At 36.9% G+C, this 18,713-nt stretch overlaps 2 protein-coding genes across 3 annotated transcripts in view; one reads left to right on the plus strand and one right to left on the minus strand.

The window, feature by feature from the left end:
- Window positions 1-18,713, plus strand: part of LOC132624928 (pterin-4-alpha-carbinolamine dehydratase 2, mitochondrial) — a 50,775-nt gene that overhangs the window by 20,633 nt on the left and 11,429 nt on the right. The window contains exons 1-3 of one of the 2 annotated variants that reach the window (XM_060339696.1): window positions 4,626-4,820; window positions 5,056-5,216; window positions 6,512-6,615. In XM_060339696.1, the coding sequence (XP_060195679.1) occupies window positions 5,116-5,216; window positions 6,512-6,615 (205 nt within the window). In that variant the 5' untranslated portion in view covers window positions 4,626-4,820; window positions 5,056-5,115. Of the gene's footprint in view, window positions 1-4,625; window positions 4,821-5,055; window positions 5,217-6,511; window positions 6,616-18,713 lie in introns of those variants that run through there. The other variant, XM_060339695.1, reaches the window with a different exon arrangement.
- LOC132624959 (uncharacterized) lies at window positions 1,370-3,739 on the minus strand. The gene is made up of 4 exons (XM_060339719.1): window positions 3,687-3,739; window positions 3,532-3,596; window positions 3,239-3,450; window positions 1,370-2,327 (listed from the first exon to the last, which is right to left on the minus strand). The coding sequence occupies exons 2-4, from the start codon at window positions 3,566-3,568 to the stop codon at window positions 1,689-1,691; spliced, it is 888 nt and encodes a 295-aa protein (XP_060195702.1). The 5' UTR covers window positions 3,569-3,596; window positions 3,687-3,739; the 3' UTR covers window positions 1,370-1,688.

The raw sequence follows: 18,713 nt of genomic DNA on the forward strand, positions 1-18,713 counted from the left end.
TTTGCATGTTTTGTTACAACTAACTGTGTATTTGAACAACTGAAAAACTGATTATCATGTATCTGAACACTTTTTTTGTATGGTTTGTTACACCTAACTATGTATTTAAAAATCAAGCAACTACAATTTTATGTATTTGACAGACCAATTATATGCTTTGATTTCTATTTTCTACCCATATCAACTGCACATGTATATTGTTCCTTACAATATACTGGTGCACGTTATAATTTATCTGCAGATACATAAGACTTACAATTGCTGAATCTACATGGCCTGTATCCGTCTCCATTTGAATGTCATCCCCATGGTCCATGTAGTCGTCCGCTGGCTGATGTATGTCAGCATCGGGAAGATGAACCGGAGCCTCGCTGTCAGCACCCTAAGAACAAAAAGGTGTATTTGATAAATATATTCATGAATTGTGCGGATATACTAAAAAAACAATTGTCGACGTGTTGATTTTTTTTTCAGACCTTTTCAGAAGTTTGATGCCCTTTGATAAGGTCAAAAACCCTGTCGAATTTTGCATCCATGGCTTTGCGAAGATCCTTTAATTCAGCATAAACCTATTTTTTTCATAAAAAAAAATCGTTAAAATGCATTGCTTATTAATACATAACTAAAATAACATAAGTAACATCATAAAAATACTTACATTGTTCTTAAACTCGTTAAGTTCCTGCCTCAAAGTTTTGATGTCATCTGATTTGCTGGTATTTGGAGCATCATCAGAAACACGGTCGGAATGGAGACGGGGGGCGCTTGGACATGACTTTTCCTTTTCCTTTGTTGCAACAGACTTGTTTGATGCCAAAATAGGACGTCTGGTAGATCGTCCACCCCTAGAATGAGTAACAGTACTTGGGATTGGAGTTGCTGTATTGTCCACTGTCTGTGGTACAGTTCGCATCTGTTTCGGCTTCTTGTGTGGTGCAGATTTTGATGCATCCTTCTTTTGAGGTTGTTTTGCAGCAGCCAAGTGGGGTGGTGTGGAACTGAAATCATCATAATCATCTGCAACCTCACGTGTGTTGGTGGTTGCTGCAGTTCTGTTGCTGAGATATGGACGTAGTCCAAGAGTCTCAACCTCAGAAATGATCGGCACAATATTATTATATGTAACATGGTCCTGCAAAAATGAACATATGTGAGTTGACCGTTACATATATTTTGTGTACAAATACATGCTTTAGTTAAAATATTATTGAAACTAGTACTTTCATGAATGTGACAGTGAAACTGATTTTGCATGTATTTGAACATAACAAAATACTTATAACTCATATGTTCAAATACATGATAATGATCATATGTACAAATACATAAAAAATATATATACAAATACATGATAATAAATGGTTCAAAGACTGTGTATTTGTGATAAAAAGGAACAAAGACTGTGTATTTGTGATAAAAAGGAACACCTATGATAATACAGTTCAAAAAACACATGTTTGCTAATGTATAAAGCCACTTCAGTTAGGATAGAGACCTACCTCAGATACGTCATCCTTGAACATCCCAGTCATCAGGTGGTTAAATGATGGTGTTGGGTCTACTGTCTTCCAATTTAAGATCCTGGGGAATCGGTCTCCATTTCTTACGGCTAAATCTGGGTCCACATTGGAACAACACTCATATAACCATGCTTGAATAGCAAATGGAAAACCCCGAAGACAGTAATATTATTTCGGCTTGTCCATCTTATTGTGAATGCTTTTAATCAAATCAACAAATGCTTCCTTGCCCCATGTGTAGTCCTTGTACCGTCCACTGTCTACCAGGTCAAAATGAAGTCTTGGAATTACGACGCTCCTCTTCTCACCTGAAAGTATGTAGTTATGAATGAAATACAGCACCGCAATCTTTAAAGCGTCTTGATCTGCATCATCATCTACACCCCAATTCTTGTCATTGAAGCACTCATTTAGCTCCATCTTTTTAACGCTTTTTTTGGAACCACCAAAGTATTTTTCCAACAGTCCATTTTTACCCTCGTTAAAAACGATTTCTTCACCATAACACTTTAACCCGGACATTAATGCAAATTCAAATAGAGAAAATGTCAATTCAGTCCCATTAATGTTAATAACAAAAGCATCAGGTGTGCTTTTCTTCAGCTCTCTGACCATTAAACACCGGAACAGCTGCCCTTGGATTTCACAATGTTGCATCTGCAAGTATTTTCCAAATATAGTTTTAGAAAATAGCTGCTGCTGTCTTTCTGTAAGTTTGTCCTCCAAGTCCTTTTTTATATTGTAGTTCATGTACGAAGAATATCGTATAGGATGAGTTGGAGGAAATTTAACAAGGAATTTAGGGTCCTGAAAAAAAGTCATATGTAGATAAAAATGAGTATGTAATATAGGAAAAAAACAACAACATTACGGCAATGTATATGTAATCAAGTTTTTGTGTATTTTATGCTCGAATTGGCTCAGATACATGATAATCAGTTTTTCAGTCGTTCAAATACACAATTAGTTGTAACAAAACATGCAAAAAAAATAGTTCAAATACATGATAATCAGTTATTCATTTGTTCAAATACACAGTTACAGGTAGCATGAACGTACAATTCTGTGCAAAAATATGTGTAACAAAACATTAAAAAAAAGTGTAACAATACATGAAAAACAGTTCTTCTTTTTAGTCAAATACATAGTTACAGGTATCATGAACGTACAAATCTGTGCAAATACATATAATTCATATGTTCAAATACATGATATTTAGTTAATCATTTGCTCAAAAACACATTTAGGTGTAACAGAACATATAAATGTTTATAAAAAATACATATGACACGTGTTCAAATACATGATTGTCAGTTAGGTGTAACAAAACATACAAAAAAAAGTGAAAAAATACATGAAAATCAGTTCTTCATTTGTTCAAATACACAGTTACCTTTACCATGAACATGCTAGTCTGTGCAAATGCATATAATTCATATGTTCAAATACATGATATTAAGTTACTCATTCCTTCAAATACACATTTATGGTGCAACAGAACATGCAAATTTATAACAAAAATACATTTAACACTTGTTCAAAATACATGATTGTCGTTCCTCGCTTGTTGAAGAACACATTTATACGTGCCAAAACACATGATTTGATAAAAAAATATCAAAGCCCCAGGAACTGAACATCAGTAATAGCAGAGATTGATGTACATTCTAGCTACACATACATTTTAACCAAAAAAACATATATATTAAAAGAAATACCTGTTTCTTCACAGGTAATTGATCTTCTTCTGCTTCAGCCTCTACGACTTGTTTCCCCTTGCTGGCCGGAACAACATCAGTAGTTTTTTTCCTCTTCGTCACTGTAGCCGCATCTATTTTGTTTGACGATTTAGCAATTGGTGGATTTGGAATTCTGCGAGGATCATGTATATTCTTGGAACGCCTTTCAGTAGCCATTTTATCGGCAGAGGCTGCAACAACATTATGTTGTTGTTGAGAAATCCCTAAATCAAACGAAGGAAAAACTATATTTTGAACTGTAAATGGTATACCTCGAGTAACCCTATTAGGTGTTGCTCCGTCTGCCATTAACAGGTGAGTTTAATTGCTCGAAAACCTAAACAAATAGAAGTTGAATACACTTCAAAATCTGAAAAATATGAAGTAGTCATGAGCAAAATACACTAATAGAATGTAAAATACTTACCCCAATATAACTTTCCCCAATTTTCGCATAAGCCGATTTGAAGCTGAAAAATCTTGAAGGAAGGTATTGGAGAAGAAAAAGGAAAGGATTGGAAGTTGAATACGGTTCACAATCTTTGAAAATATGAAATTATTCTGAACAAAAATACACTAATAGAATGTAAAAATCTATCCAAATACAACTACCCCAAATTTCGCAACAGTGGTTAGAACGTGGTGAAACGTGAAGGAAGCTAGGTGAGAAAAAAACGGCAAGGATTAAAGTGGCTGGAGAGAGAATCAGACTAATTAATTGAATAACCGTTAAACGTGGAATTTGGGAATGGGGGGGGGGGGGGAGTGTTTTACGTGTGTATTTGGCATAGTAACTAGAAGTTGCTGATATAGCTATGTGCAGTAATTTTAAAAAGTACTTTAGTTACTATTTATAAATAATTTAAAGGGTAGTTATTATTAATAAATATGTCTTAAGAGAAGCTACAACCAGTAAAAATTCCATTAAAAAAACTAGAGCCCCAACTCAATTTTAAAACCCATTTGTCACCTATAATTAAAAGCCCCGGTAACTCTCTCTCTCTCTTCTCTCTGTCTCTCTGCACTTACACTCTGTTTGGAACATTGTTACCCATTGTATTGTATTGTATTGTATTGTTACCACAAAAACAATGTTTGTTTTGATTGTTATTTAAAATGTATTGTATCGTATTGTTAAATTCCGTCGTTACGTAACAATGAAAAACCCATTTTATGTAACAACCGATTTGGTGTTATCCCATTATTACCTAATTTCTTTTTCCAATTATGTCCTTACTTAATATTTCATAATCCTATTTTACCCTTTATCTTATATTATTTAACTCCACCCAAAAATCCTATACCCTTCGTCTTCTACATAACTCTGTCTCCTTCTAGGTTTGGCTCCCTACTTCTTTTTCTTTTTCTTTTTCTACGTCTTCTAGGTTTTTCTTTTTCTTTTACGTCTTCTTCCTTCTGTTTATCTGCTCCTTCTTCTTCCTTCTTTTATCTCCTTCTACGTTTTTTTTTTTTTTTGTCCTGCTCCCTACTTCTTTTTCCTTCTTTTAATTTTATATGTTTGCTTTTTGCTCAGGACTCTTCCATAGTTTCAAAGTTACAGGTAAGCTAATTCCATTCTACTTATTCCATTCTGCTTATTCCATTCTGCCATATGTTTGCTTTTTGTTCAGGACTCTGCCATAATTTCATTAATTTGCTTTTTGTTAATGGTCTGATATTATGCTATTGCACAATTTACACGCACTTAATTTATAGTTTAGGGTATTTTAGTAAACTTACCAATTAAAATACTGTACGATACATTCAATCCAAACAAAAAATATGTTATTACACAGCAAACCATACATTCTATCCAAACATTGTATCTACAAAACAGCACATTACATTACGAAACAATGGGTAACAACGTTCCAAACAGAGTGAGGTGTGATTGTTTTCAGTTTCTTCGGATATCCTTCACATCACTCTCCGGTAGCTTCTCCACATACCATGGACGGTAATTACTCTAATTCATTTCTTTTATTTTGCTTCTTTCTTTTACTCATTTTGTATATGTTTGTGTCCATATGTTACTCAATTTATCCCAAGCTTTATAAATTGTTTGTGTGGGTAATCAATTTGTATTACGGGTGTTTAGAATAATTGAATCACGGGCTCTGTCGTTCTTTATTGACTCTGTTAAATTAATTTCTGATTTTGATTGCTCATACTGTATGTTAGGTTTAATTACTTGTTAGGTTTAAAATTGAGAAACCGCGCATTGCCAGTCATGTCTTTTACAAGATTTCCGGTTCTTATGGGGTTAAGTGTTGGTTTCCTTAAGCTTGAATAAGTTTTCTTATATGTCTCTCCTCTATCGAAAGATACTTCAAGTTCTTAAAGAAAGATCAATAAGTGATACGAGCTTCTTGTGGCCTTTCAATTCAGACAACTCCTCTAGACTCCTCTTACGTTTATGTCAACTCCTCAATGAGAGTCTTTCTATGACTTCATCACCTACTTGTATATATGTTTCCTAAGTTCTGTGAAATTCCTTATGATATTTTACAGGTTTAAGTCTAGACATCGACTAAGTTCAAGTTCCTTTTAAAAGGTCCACAAGATGTTCCTAAAATGTTTTCTTACTTATGTTAAAAGTTTTTCAGATGATGATACGTATATTTTAGGCTATTGAGCCACAAATTATGATTTGAAAAAGGGCTAACAAGCCGTCTATTGCGATTTTATAAAAGAGACCAATTATATGATGCTTTACAGATTTACAGAAAGGGCCATAGTGCCACAAATTTACTATCTAAAATACACTTATCAACTCGGTCCACATTTTTTATTGATCTTCTATGTTTATCACTATCTAATTAATGGCATTGCCTGATTTGAGTTTGATTGTAGACTTTATCCCATTGAACGAGAAAAATGTACTGTTAGTAATCTCATGTAAACAAAAGGCCGGAATTTATAGGTTTTTGAGTGGAGAGTAGGAGATAAAATTGGTTCGAAAAGTCAAATTTGTGACAAACTGCTCAATTTATGGTAGGAATGATTTGCTCAGGTCCATAATATGTGTTATTAAAATTCCTTACATTATGCTACATCACTTCTGTCCCTATTCCATGAAAGGCCGCGTGAAGATCTTCCATTTTTCTTTTTTCACTATAGTTCCAATATGAATTATTACCTTTCTCTTGCCCTCGTTATAGTTCTATACATGCTCCCTCTCTCCCAATCCACACCACTGCACCCAATTTGAGAGAGAATTATTCCTGTGCATAATTTTATATACATATACAGCTCAAATACGCATGTAGCTGGAACTGGGATAGTGTGCAGTCATCTTCCAGTGTCAGCAAATACTAACACTCATAACGGGCTTAGGACTGTGTGTTCAGCCGCAGGTGTGTCATTGGATCTCATCAGCAACTATTTTGTACCTTTCCTAGTGAAATCTGTGAAGTTCAATTAGGGTCCATTTTAACAATGCAGTATAGACAGTTGTCAAGCGCACAAATCATGGCCATTAAAACAATAGAGGAAACAAGTTTTGGGTCAAAGGTTGAAGGTCATCACATATAAATGAACAATGATAGAGCAATATGAACAGGCTTAAAAGGAAAGGAGGGTATTGACCATTCATTAAACATCATTATAAAAATCTAAGTAAAATGCGTGCTTGTGCCTTTTAAGATGATAGATACACTAGAAATACTTTTAACAGGTTAGGATATTAGGTTTAGCTTTTAGTTTCTGTGTTGTACTTAATTTCACTGCATTACACTTAAGATGCATTACACTTTTAATGTGTGTGCATTACACTTCAAATCTATCAGCAGATAATGTAAACCTTACCAAGTTTGAGAATCTATACTGCTCTACAACTTTCTGGATGAGCTAATAATTGTTAACACTTCTAATAACTTGTCATTTATCTATAATTGTCTAACATCGGTGCTGCTATCTCCCCAGAAATGCACTGGGTTAGAGATGGAAGCAGTACGGGCGAGTAAAGTCTTTCCCTGCCTTTTATCCATTTATGTTTTCCCCATTTAGACCTGGCCTTGCCCTGCCTTTCTTATATCTCTATTTACATTTTTCTTAATTTCTGTTATAAAAAATTAGATCTTTCTTTCCTTTTATCCCTTTGACATCATCCTCAATCTCTGTTATTTTCTAATTTATTAGTTTTCAATTATTTTGTGATCGTTCTTTTGTAATATTAACTACTCAATGTAAACAAACTGTAGTCCTTTTTTCCCTCTTAGTGGACTAACCCATCTTCCTTTTCGTGTCGTTGGAATTAATTTAGCAACTTAAAAATCAGGGGACATGGACTACTTTACAGTAAATACTCTTTTAAAGAGTACGTCCCTTGCATTCCCATTAAATTAATGCACAAAAAATTCTTCACTTTATAGAGACCCATCTCATTTGCAGTAAAATATTTTGCAATAGCTGACCTCAGAGCTTTGGTCAGAGCGTTGTGATATGTAGGTTAGGTGCACATCACAGGTTTGAGATCTACCTCAGACAGAAGCCTGGTATTTAAGTGGAGAAGGATTGACGGGGGATCCATCACCCACTGAGTTTCAAACCGTGCGCCAAGAGTTTGGGGATTTCTTGATTATAAAAAAAACTATTCTGCAGCAGCTTCATGTTAAAGTCAATATCCTGAAAAAGAACCTCTTTGTAATCTAACAGTGTTTGCCTAGACATATGAACACCATTTTGTACGATTTCATTGATCATGCAATTAGAATATAGAATATACATTGTAAACAATTTTAAGAAATAAATGGAAATAAAAACATCTAAGCTGTTTTGGCAAACATCGACACCTTTCCCCTCAGAGGTTTCCTGAAAAAGCACCACCTACAATCAGTGTGAATACAAGCCATTTGGCTTTGTCGCTTGAAGCCATAAAGCGATGCAAAGTGAGGGATCATTGCTTCGTGGATGAAACCATTGTGCTTAAAAGAAGTGTGTGCTTCAAACAATGATCTACAAAATAACCCCAATGAGAAGCTAAGTTACTCGGACTCGGGTGTGGGTGTCCGATACGGGTGCGGATCTAGATGTCGGACCCTTCATGATCTAAATTTTAAGATTCGGGGATACAGATCCAGATATGGATAAGGGTGCGGGGATTCGGTTAAAAAAATTCAACTATCAAAAAATCGAGTTATAAAACCTAAATTATGGAATATATGTGGAAAACTTGAGAGAAAAATATCGGCAAAGGGTCATATATACCCCTGTACTATCCCAAAATAGTTGTGTGTACTATGTTGCTCGGACTCGGGTGCGGGTGTCGGATACGGGTATGGATCTAGAGGTCGGACTCGGCATGATCTAAATTTTAAGATTCGTGGGTACGGATCCGGGTACGGATACGGGTGCGGGGATTCGGCAAAAATAATTCAAAATTCTAATAATATAGCTACAAGAATATGCCTAGATTATGAGAGCTTTTTGTGGAAACACCTACATGTAGTTTGTACCAGACATGTGATTCAATCTTCCATTCTACTAGGTGCTAGACTGCGTGCTCCGAGAAACTAGTTAAATTTTCTACATAATATTGAAGGTATGCCATCTCATGTCTTCAAATCTCTACTTTTTGTTATCTTGAGAAATCATAATCTCAAAATTTTTCTTTAATTTGGTCATGAATTTCGGTCAAAGTATCCGATCTCTATTGACCGGATCCGACACGAATTCCGTACCCAAACCCGTGTCGTGTCGTGTCGGACACGGGTACGGCGGCAAAAGTGAAGGGTCCGAGCGGCGGCAAAAGTGAAGGGTCCAAGCAACATAGTGTGTGTATCCCCCGTTTGCTTTTTCGATGATATATACCCCTGCCGTTAGCGTTTTGGTCATATATAGCCCCGTGTCTAATAGTTCCGTTTAACAGGGACACGTGGCACTATCTCACGGCTCCAACCATTTTCTTTTTTATTTAATCTAATTTATCATTAAAAAACACAAAACAAAATAAAAAATTGAAAATTAGAAAGTCTAATCTCCGGCAAAGCTCCACCACCGGCATTCGACGACTGCAACGGTATATTCATGGATCCAAAATTAAACTCACTTTGAAATCTGCCCATAAGGTTCATGAACTCTACAATTAGATTCTTGCATACGAAAATGGTGGCTAAAAAAAAATTCAAAATGGTGAAAAATTTGTTGGAATAAATCGTGTATTGATAATTGAATCTAAAAATTGTAATTAAAGCTTGTCTTGAGAAGCTGGAACGTGAAGAAAAAACAGAAACTCCATGGACAACCATTAATGAAACTTGAAGCTTCAAGTTCATGTTTTGGGTTTCTTCAAACGAGCTTTGTTTCGAGTGAATGTTATTGAAAAAGATCGGTTAAATCTTGAAGAGTTGATATCTGAAATTTGGGATAATTTGTTGAAGAATTCAGTGGGTTTTTGGGTGAATTTCAGTTGCAAATTAGTTGGCGAAGAAGAAGAAACCCCACATTTTGAATTTTAGAAATAGCCCCTTTCTGGTTTAAAATAATTTTTTAATGATAAATTAGATTAAATAAAAAAGAAAATGGTTGGATCTGTTGCGATCGTGCCACGTGTCCCTGTTAAACGGAGCCGTTAGACGGGGGGGGGGGGGGGGGGGGTATATATAACCAAAACCCTAACGACAGGGGTATATATCATCGAAAAAGCAAACAGGGGATACGCACAACTATTTGGGGATACTACAGGGGTATATATGACCCTTTGCCGAAAAAATATTGATCAAGAGGAGGAATCCCCAAAGGAGATCAAAGGAAACAGAGATCAAATGAAACAGAGTGACATAGAAATTTTTATATACAAGGTTTTCCATTTTCTTCAATTTCACCTTAACTTTAGTTTTGACTAAAGAAATCATTGAATTTGTCTAGAATTTCTACGTCGATTTTGGTAAAAGTATCCAAATCGGTTGACCAGATCGGGTACGGATCCCACACCCACACCCACACCCACACCCCTGTCGTGTCGACACGGATGCGGCACCAAAAGTGAAGTGGATCTCATCTTTGAGGAATCAGAGTAATATGGACAATATTGTATATTTTTTTTTTGAAAATGTAGACAATATTGTATATTTGGTGATGAAGTTAATCATTTTAGTCGCAATCTGATTATTAAGATGCTTAATTCATATAGATTTTGTAATTTTTAATTTTTTCGCAAAATGTGCACTTAACCTCGCAGGAGCATGCATTTCAGTTTATGCTTTTTGCTTCAAGCTGCTTCGACTTTGATTTCTTTTATTTTTTTTCATTTTCAGAAACATTGTGTAGAGCTTTCAAAAGGTTTACCCTTTTGGAATCCATTTAAGCATTACCCACATACAAGGCATGGTTATAACTTTTCAAAAATAACAATTGCACCTCAATTGCAAGCGAGTTGGCATTGGCTATATGAGTTCTCTCTATCCATCCATATAAACCCCTCTCCAATATTATAAAAAAATAGTTTTTTCTAGCACTGGAAGTTTCCTACATTTTCTACTCGAATATAAATCTTTAACAAGACAAAGACTAATAACAGACATTGGACTCTGTGAAATGGAAGAGAAAATGAGAGGAAGCTTGATTATTCCCTCAAGCTATTGTGTTTAAATAGCTAAGTTTACATGTCCTAAAAAGGAAAAGAAATCAATACAAATCAATTCCTAATTACATAATATTCTATCCTAATTACATAACATTCTATCTACTATATTACATATATGCTAGAATCTTCACAGATTTTAGCACTCCCCCTCAAGCTGGTGCATACAAATTATATGTACCAAGCTTGCTACATAAGTAATTCGTTCCGGGACCGACTAGGGACTTGATGAATATGTCTGCAAGCTGATCATTTGACCGCATGGATCTCGTGATGATGTCTCCTGAGAATACCTTCTCTTTGACAAAATGACAATCTATCTCTATGCGTTTGGTCCTCTCGTGAAACACTGGATTCAATGCAATGTGAAGTGAAGCTTCATCATCGCACACAAGTTCCATTTCTTTGATCTCTCCAAATTTCAACTCCTTCAGTAGTTGTTTGATCCATATGAGTTCACATGCTGCTACTGCCATAGCCCGATATTCTGCTTCTGCACTAGGCATAGCAACCACATGTTGTTTTTTACTTTTCCAAGACACCAAACTTCCCCCAACTAAAACAAAATATCCAGAAGTGGATCGTCTATCAGAGGGTGACCCTGCGTAGTCTGCATCCGAATAGCCAACAATTTTCTCATGTCCTCGATCTTCATAGAGTAGTCCTTTTCCTGGAGCAGAATTTATGTTTCGAAGGATGCGAATAACTGCATTCCAATGACTGTCACAGGGAGAATTTAAGAACTGACTTACAACACTAATCGGGAAGGTAATATCAGGTCGAGTCATTGTGAGATAATTCAACTTTCCTACCAGCCTTCTATATCTTCCAGGATCGCTAAGAGGCTCCCCCTGACCTGGTAGGAGCTTAACATTTGGATCCATTGGAGAATCAATAGGCTTACAATTTGTCATCCCTCTTTCCTCAAGAATATCAAGTGCATACTTCCTCTGTGAAATGACAATTCTTGTTTAGGATTGAGCAACCTCAATGCCCAAGAAGTACCTCAATCGACCAAGATCCTTAGTCTGAAAGTGCTGAAAAAGGTGATGTTTCAGTTTGGTAATTCCCTCATCATCATTACCTGTGATGACTATGTCATCAACGTACACCACCAAATACATGCACAAATTTGGAGCAGAGTGACGATAAAACACAGAATGGTCAGCTTCACTTCGTATCATGCCAAACTCCTGAATAACCATGCTAAACTTCCCAAACCATGCTCGAGGAGACTGCTTCAGGCCATAAAGTGCTCGATGTAATCTGCACACCATGGTACTAGACTCTCCCTGAGCAATTAAAACTAGGTGGTTGCTCCATATATACCTCATCGTCGAGATCCCCATGAAGAAAGGCATTTTTGATATCCAACTGGTAGAGAGGCCAATGACGAACAACAACCATAGATAAAAAGATACGGGCTGAAGTAATCTTAGCCACAGGAGAAAATGTATCACCATAGTTAAGACCAAAAATCTATGTATAACCCTTGGCAACTAGTTGAGCTTTCAGACGATCAATCTGTCCATCGGGGCCAACCTTCACTGTATATACCCAACGACAACCAACCGTAGACTTACCTGGAGATAGACGAACGAGCTTCCAAGTACCGCTAGAGTGTAAGGCAGACATATCCTCAATCATAGCTTGTTGCCAGCCTCGATGAGAAAAAGCTTCACCTGTATTCTTAGGAATAGACACAAATGATTGTGATGATACAAAGTCAAAATGGGTTGGTGACAAACGATGATAGCTCAAACAAGTATAGATAGGGTGAGGGTTACGAGTAGAGCGATTACCTTTTCGATTGGCAATGGGAGGACTCGGTGTAGACAAGTCCTCAGTAGGTAAGGATTCCGGTGGCAGGCATGAATCATCTGGACGCTGACAACAATGATAAGTCAATAGTAGTGGAGGTGCAGTTGAGGAAGATGGAGCTGTAGGAGGTGATGTGGAAGGGCAGACTACGGCGGGATCCCCAAAAGATGGAACCGGTAGGACCTCAGAAATGTCTAACTGTTCAACAGAAGAGGATGCAAAGTAGGGCTGACCTTCAAAGAAAGTAACATCAGCGGACATACGGTATCGCTGGAGGTCAGGTGAGAAACATCGATATCCCTTCTGTACCCTTAAATAACCGAGAAAGACACATTTAAGAGCACGAGAAGCCAATTTGTCTTTTCCTGGAGTGAGAATGTGGACAAAGCATGTGCTCCCAAAGACCCGTGGTGGAAGAGAAAATAGGGTTGATTGGGGAAACAAAATCTAGTGCGGAACCTGATTTTGAATAGCAGAGGAAGGCATATGATTAATCAGATAACAAGAGGTGAGCACTGTATCCCCCTAAAAACGCAATGGAACATTTGCTTGTATGAGAAGGGTGCGTGCAGTATTGCACAGGAGCAGGGTTTACCCTGTGCTCACCCAAAGGATAGCGGCTGCGGGTTCCCTAATTATCAAAAAAGAAAAAAAAAAAGGGTGCGTGCAGTCTGAACAATATGCCTATTTTTTCTCTCTGCGCCCGATTTTGTTGTGAAGTGTAAGGACAAGATGTGTGATGAAGAATCCCATGGGAAGACATAAATTGTTGAAATTGAGATGATAAATATTCACGTGCATTATTACTACGAAAAGTGCGAATAGAAACACCAAACTGATTTTGTATTTTAGCAAAAAAGGTTTGAAATATGGAAAATAATTCAGAACGATCTTTCATTAAGAAAATCCAAGTACACCTTGAGAAATCATCAATGAAAGTATTAAAATACTTAAAACCCAATGTAGAACTAACTCTACTAGGACCCCAAATATCATAATGAACTAAATGAAAAAGAGACTCTGCACGATTATTAGGACTACGTGGAAAAGTAGCTCGGACACGACTCATAATCTAAATTAGACAATTTGGACAAGCTAGGTACCATTTTTTGAAGTTTGGATAAACTAGGGTGTCCCAATCAGTGTTTTAAAAGGCAGTTCTGGGACTCGACTTGGGGCTCGCCCCGGGGCGGGGCACTAGCAAAATGCCCCAGGGCTCACGTGCAGGGCTTAATTCCTGCGAGGCTTACGCCCTAAGCGCCCGATTGTACGCCCCAAACACGCCTAACGCCCAACGCTCGGGGCTCGCCTAACAGTTCTTTCACAATTATATGTTAAATTCCTTAATTAAAACCGTTGACCCTCATAATTCTATAACAAATGATTGATACTTAATAATTTTTCATTTACTGAAATAAGAAGATTGGGTATAACTCAAATAACAAGTCGTAATATTGCATATTTACTATATGAGAACATCGTGAGGGTGAATATCACTTAATATTTCTTTTAAGAATACCTAACCGAATTGTGAATTTTCACTTGTCATTGGTCTTTTGTCCTATGTATCAAAATTATCATATTTTATTATTTCTCTATTTGAAAGTAATTTTATTTTTATTCATAAAGGAGTTACGTTTCAATTATAATACTGATAAAGTTGTTTATAGGGAGATACAATGAATAGTATGATAGTAATATTGTTTTAACAAATTGTGATTTTTTCATTGTTTGAAAGTTAAGATGTTAGAGTTGATTTGCATTTCATAATAGCTTTTATTTCATTGTATTGTTTATACTTGTAAGGTTATATATATATATATATATATATATATATATATATATATATATATATATATATACTTTTCTTTTATTTTTTTATGTAATTTACCTATTTAAAAATATTTATTATAATTATATTATTTTATGAAATACAAAAAATTAAATACCCATGGGGCTTACGCCCCGTGCCTCGGGGCTTACGCCTCACCAAGGCATATGTAAAACGCCCCGCCTTACGCCTCTGCCTTTTTAAACACTGGTCCCAATCGTCTGTGTATTAAATTTGGAGAGTCGGAGACCGAGCAAACTGTAGTGGAGCTGGGAGAATTGAGATAATAAAGTCCATCTAACTCACGCCCTTCACCAATCATCCTTCCCGTACTGCGGTCCTGATAACAAAGAAGTCACTAAAGAATGAGATGAAACAATTTAAAGCCTTAGCCAAACGACTGATTGACAGAAGACTGAAGGGACAACCAGGGACAAAAAGAACATTATTCAAGGTCAAAGAAGGTAAAGGATTGGCTTGACCGACTCCAGTTGCCATGGTCTGAGAACCATTAGCTAAGGTAACACTAGGAAGGGACCGAGAAAAAGTAATATTAGACAATAAGGATTTGTTACTAGCAATGTGGTCAGAAGTGCCTGAGTTCATGACCTAAGGGCCAAGTGTGGTGGACTGTGAGATACAAGCAACATGATTACCATTCTGAGCAACATAAGCTATTGATGGAGATGATGCCTGTTTACTCGCCTAATATTGAAGATAGTCATTGTATTCTGCCTCAGGTAAAGAGAACAATTGATTGGTCGGATTACAAGTGGATTCAGTCTGACCAGCATGAGCATTCTTTAGATTACCATGGAGGGCACGACACACATCTTGAGTATGGACCCATTTGTTACAATACCCGCACCTTGACTGAGACTTGCCAGAGTGGCCTCTATGTCGATTTCCAGTCTGAGATGCTAGAATGGAAGAGTCTGCAGGTGTCACCGGACTGGACTACTAAACGACATAGGTGGTGCATACAGTCGTAATAATCGCGCGAACAGGTCATCCATAGCAGGAACAGTGGGACTAGCCAAAATTTGATCACGCACAGAGTCAAGATCAGATGGAAGTCCAACAAGTGTGACAACCAAAAACATCTTGTGACATTGCTCCAATTGTTTTTCAACACTTGGGAGTAGCAGGCAGCAACTCATTAAATTCTTCCATAACCGCTTGAACCTGTCCAAGATAGGTAGACATATCCGAATCTTGCTTTTTAAGGTTACTCAATCGAGAAATCACATTATAAAAACGGGAGATGTTGGGCTTTTTCCCAAACTAAGAAGCAAGTTTGGAACGGTTGGAACAATGGCATCAACTTTGAGTCAATAGATTTTGACAAAAGACTACACAACTGAGAATCAATCATTTCCCATTCACCCCTATCTTTTTCAGTAATATCCTTAGCTTGTTTAACCAAGTGGTCCATAACACCTTGTCCCTTGCACCATAACTGAACAGAGGAAGACCAAGATAAGTAGTTTGCACTACCAATCAAGGGTTCAGTGGTGATGGAATGGTTCGGATTGCTGGAAACCATAGATTTAGAAAAAATATCTGATCTGAGTGACATTTTTCTCAAATAATAGTCGAGATAACTTCGAATCAATTTTAAGTTATAGTTACCAGAGAAGCAAATTACTGGAAAATTGACTGTCTCGCCGGAAAACACACTGCCTTGCCGTAAAAGTAGATCTAGTCGCCGGAAAATGCTTGGACACCGGAAGAAAGTATATGGGTAGGGTCGGAATGATGGGGCGACCCTACTGAAAAAAAAGCTACCGGAAAAGTGGTTGGAAAATGACTCACGCGCCGGCGCGTGAACAGATCTGGTTACCGCGTGGTGGTGCGTCAGACGGCGGCAGAGCTTGCTGGGGTTGGCTCGCGCCACTTTTCCGCTTTTCGTGGTGGTGTCGGTTTGGTCACAACACCTACGAAAACGAAGAATCTTGTCGGACAGCCAAGAAAGGTTGCCGGAAAATTTTTCTGAGTTTGAAGTTTTCTCTTCCTATGTCTTTTGCCTTAACCAGGCTCTGATACCATGTGAAATGGAAGAGAAAATGAGAGGAACTCAGCTTGATTATTCCCTAAAGCTATTGGGTTTAAATAGCTAAGTTTACATGTCCTAAAAAGGAAAGGAAATCAATACAAATCAATTCCTAATTACATAATATTCTATTCTAATTACATAATATTCTATCTACTATATTACATATATGCTAGAATCTTCACAGATTCTAACAGACTCTAAAAACGAATTAACATGACTAAACCTTAATACTAAGTAATTAGTATCGCATGTATAGGTCTTTTTCTTCCATTATGTACTATCTTCCGCTAGGTCTGAGATTGTAGATCTCAAGACAACTTCTTCCTATACGATTGTCACGCCCGATTTTTGGTGGAGTCGTGGTCGGCACTTGGGTACCTTAACTTGACCGAGAGAACCTTCTTCATTATTCTGTTCTATTATGAATCTAGTATGTTATGCAAATCGACATTTGTTAAAAAGGCACGGTACCTATTGTCGATAACATTATTCAAATAATATTCTAAAATCAAATCATTCTTCGATAAAATATCTGAAAGCTGCAGAATTAGAAAAGCAAAGTGAAATCCAATACTCAACTTTACTATGTCTATGAAGCCTCTAATAACAGAATAAAGGGATGGATTTAATCTTACCCTTATAAAAGAAAGGAATAAAGGGATGGATTAGTTAGGCCAAGGGTTCCTAGGTTAATCCTCAAAACAAATAAAAGAATAATTAAATGAGTGACTGAAACTAATGAAACTCCACAAACCAAAAGCGGAGCTCACCAAATAACGGCTGGCGTGAGGGAATTAGGAATGATCTAGCCTGTAGCCTTCTCATCTGCATAACTTGCGCGTACATCAACATAATCCTTGATGGAAATCTAATGATTTCGAGACGAATTCTTGTTATTACTAGTGTCGTCAAAGGCGCGCTTAAAGCGCGCTAAGGCCTTGAAGCGAGGCGCAAAACATGTTTAGCGCTTCACCTCGCTTTATGGGCGCTTCAGTGTCATCATCAAAGCTCTAAGACATACTTTTTATTGCCAATGAGTGTAATTTTGAAGATGAGACACTAAACAATTGATACTTCACTGTATCATTTTATTTTTCAATTTCTTTGTCCATTTATTTGTTATTCATGTTTGTGATTATTAATCTTGGACTACACATACATCTTTATATTTTTTTTCCATTTGCTCCTTTTTTCATTAAAGCTCACACTTTATTGCGCTTTGTGCTTAAAGCCTCAGAGGACCTTAGAGCTTTTTTTTTTTTGCACTTTTCGCTACTGATAACACTGGTTATTACTAGCGATTAGAAGTAATGATTTAACGTAAAGTATGTTAGGATCTTACCTTGTGTGATAAATTATTTCTCTTGGTTGGGAATCTCCCCAAAAAACCGAACCATAGCCTTATTGTTCTTGTTTAGGATAAAAAATCCCGTTTTTGCACTTATATATAGGTCTGGCGGTCATGCCATGGCATGAACTTAGCGCAGGGTTCTGAAGTTGGTCATGCTAGAGCATGAACTTAGCATGAGGTTCTGGACCTTCCATGCTAAGGCATGAACTTGGCATGCGACTCTAAATTATGTCTTTAGAGTAACGTAATGGCATGAACTTAACATAACTCCTTCTTCAAGACACACATCTTCATGATTCCAAGCATACCATCTCCATCTTGTGGCATTTGCCGACACCTTAATCCATTCATTACAGCCGTAGTTAGTCCAAATGAATATTTAAGAATTCAGGGGCTTTACGCATTGCCATCCCTATTCTTGGTCTATTTCCTTTTTTTTTTTTTTGTTGTTGATTGAGAGACTCCTAACATGAGATATAGCTTGTATGACACGAAAGTACTCCCGATAAGGGACAAACATGAGCCATGAAGCATGCGGATCAGAATTGCATCATGAAGGATAGGCATAAACCTTTATAGCTACTAAGAGTAGAACATCAATATGAATATCGTTCGTTTACGTTTGTTCATTAGGATCATGCCAAAAGAATGAAAGCAGGTGCCTTAAATACCTTTGCAATCTTCTCTCCAATCGTTAACCAAGCTCAATATGATGTTCTTACATCTACAATGAGTAAAACGACTTTGTCGTCATCATATAAGCGTCGTAACTCTCATATTTCGACAACAATATACTACAAGAAAACGGACAGC

This window comes from Lycium barbarum, chromosome 12, assembly GCF_019175385.1.
Source record: "Lycium barbarum isolate Lr01 chromosome 12, ASM1917538v2, whole genome shotgun sequence".
In the NCBI taxonomy this organism is placed as follows: Eukaryota; Viridiplantae; Streptophyta; class Magnoliopsida; order Solanales; family Solanaceae; genus Lycium; species Lycium barbarum.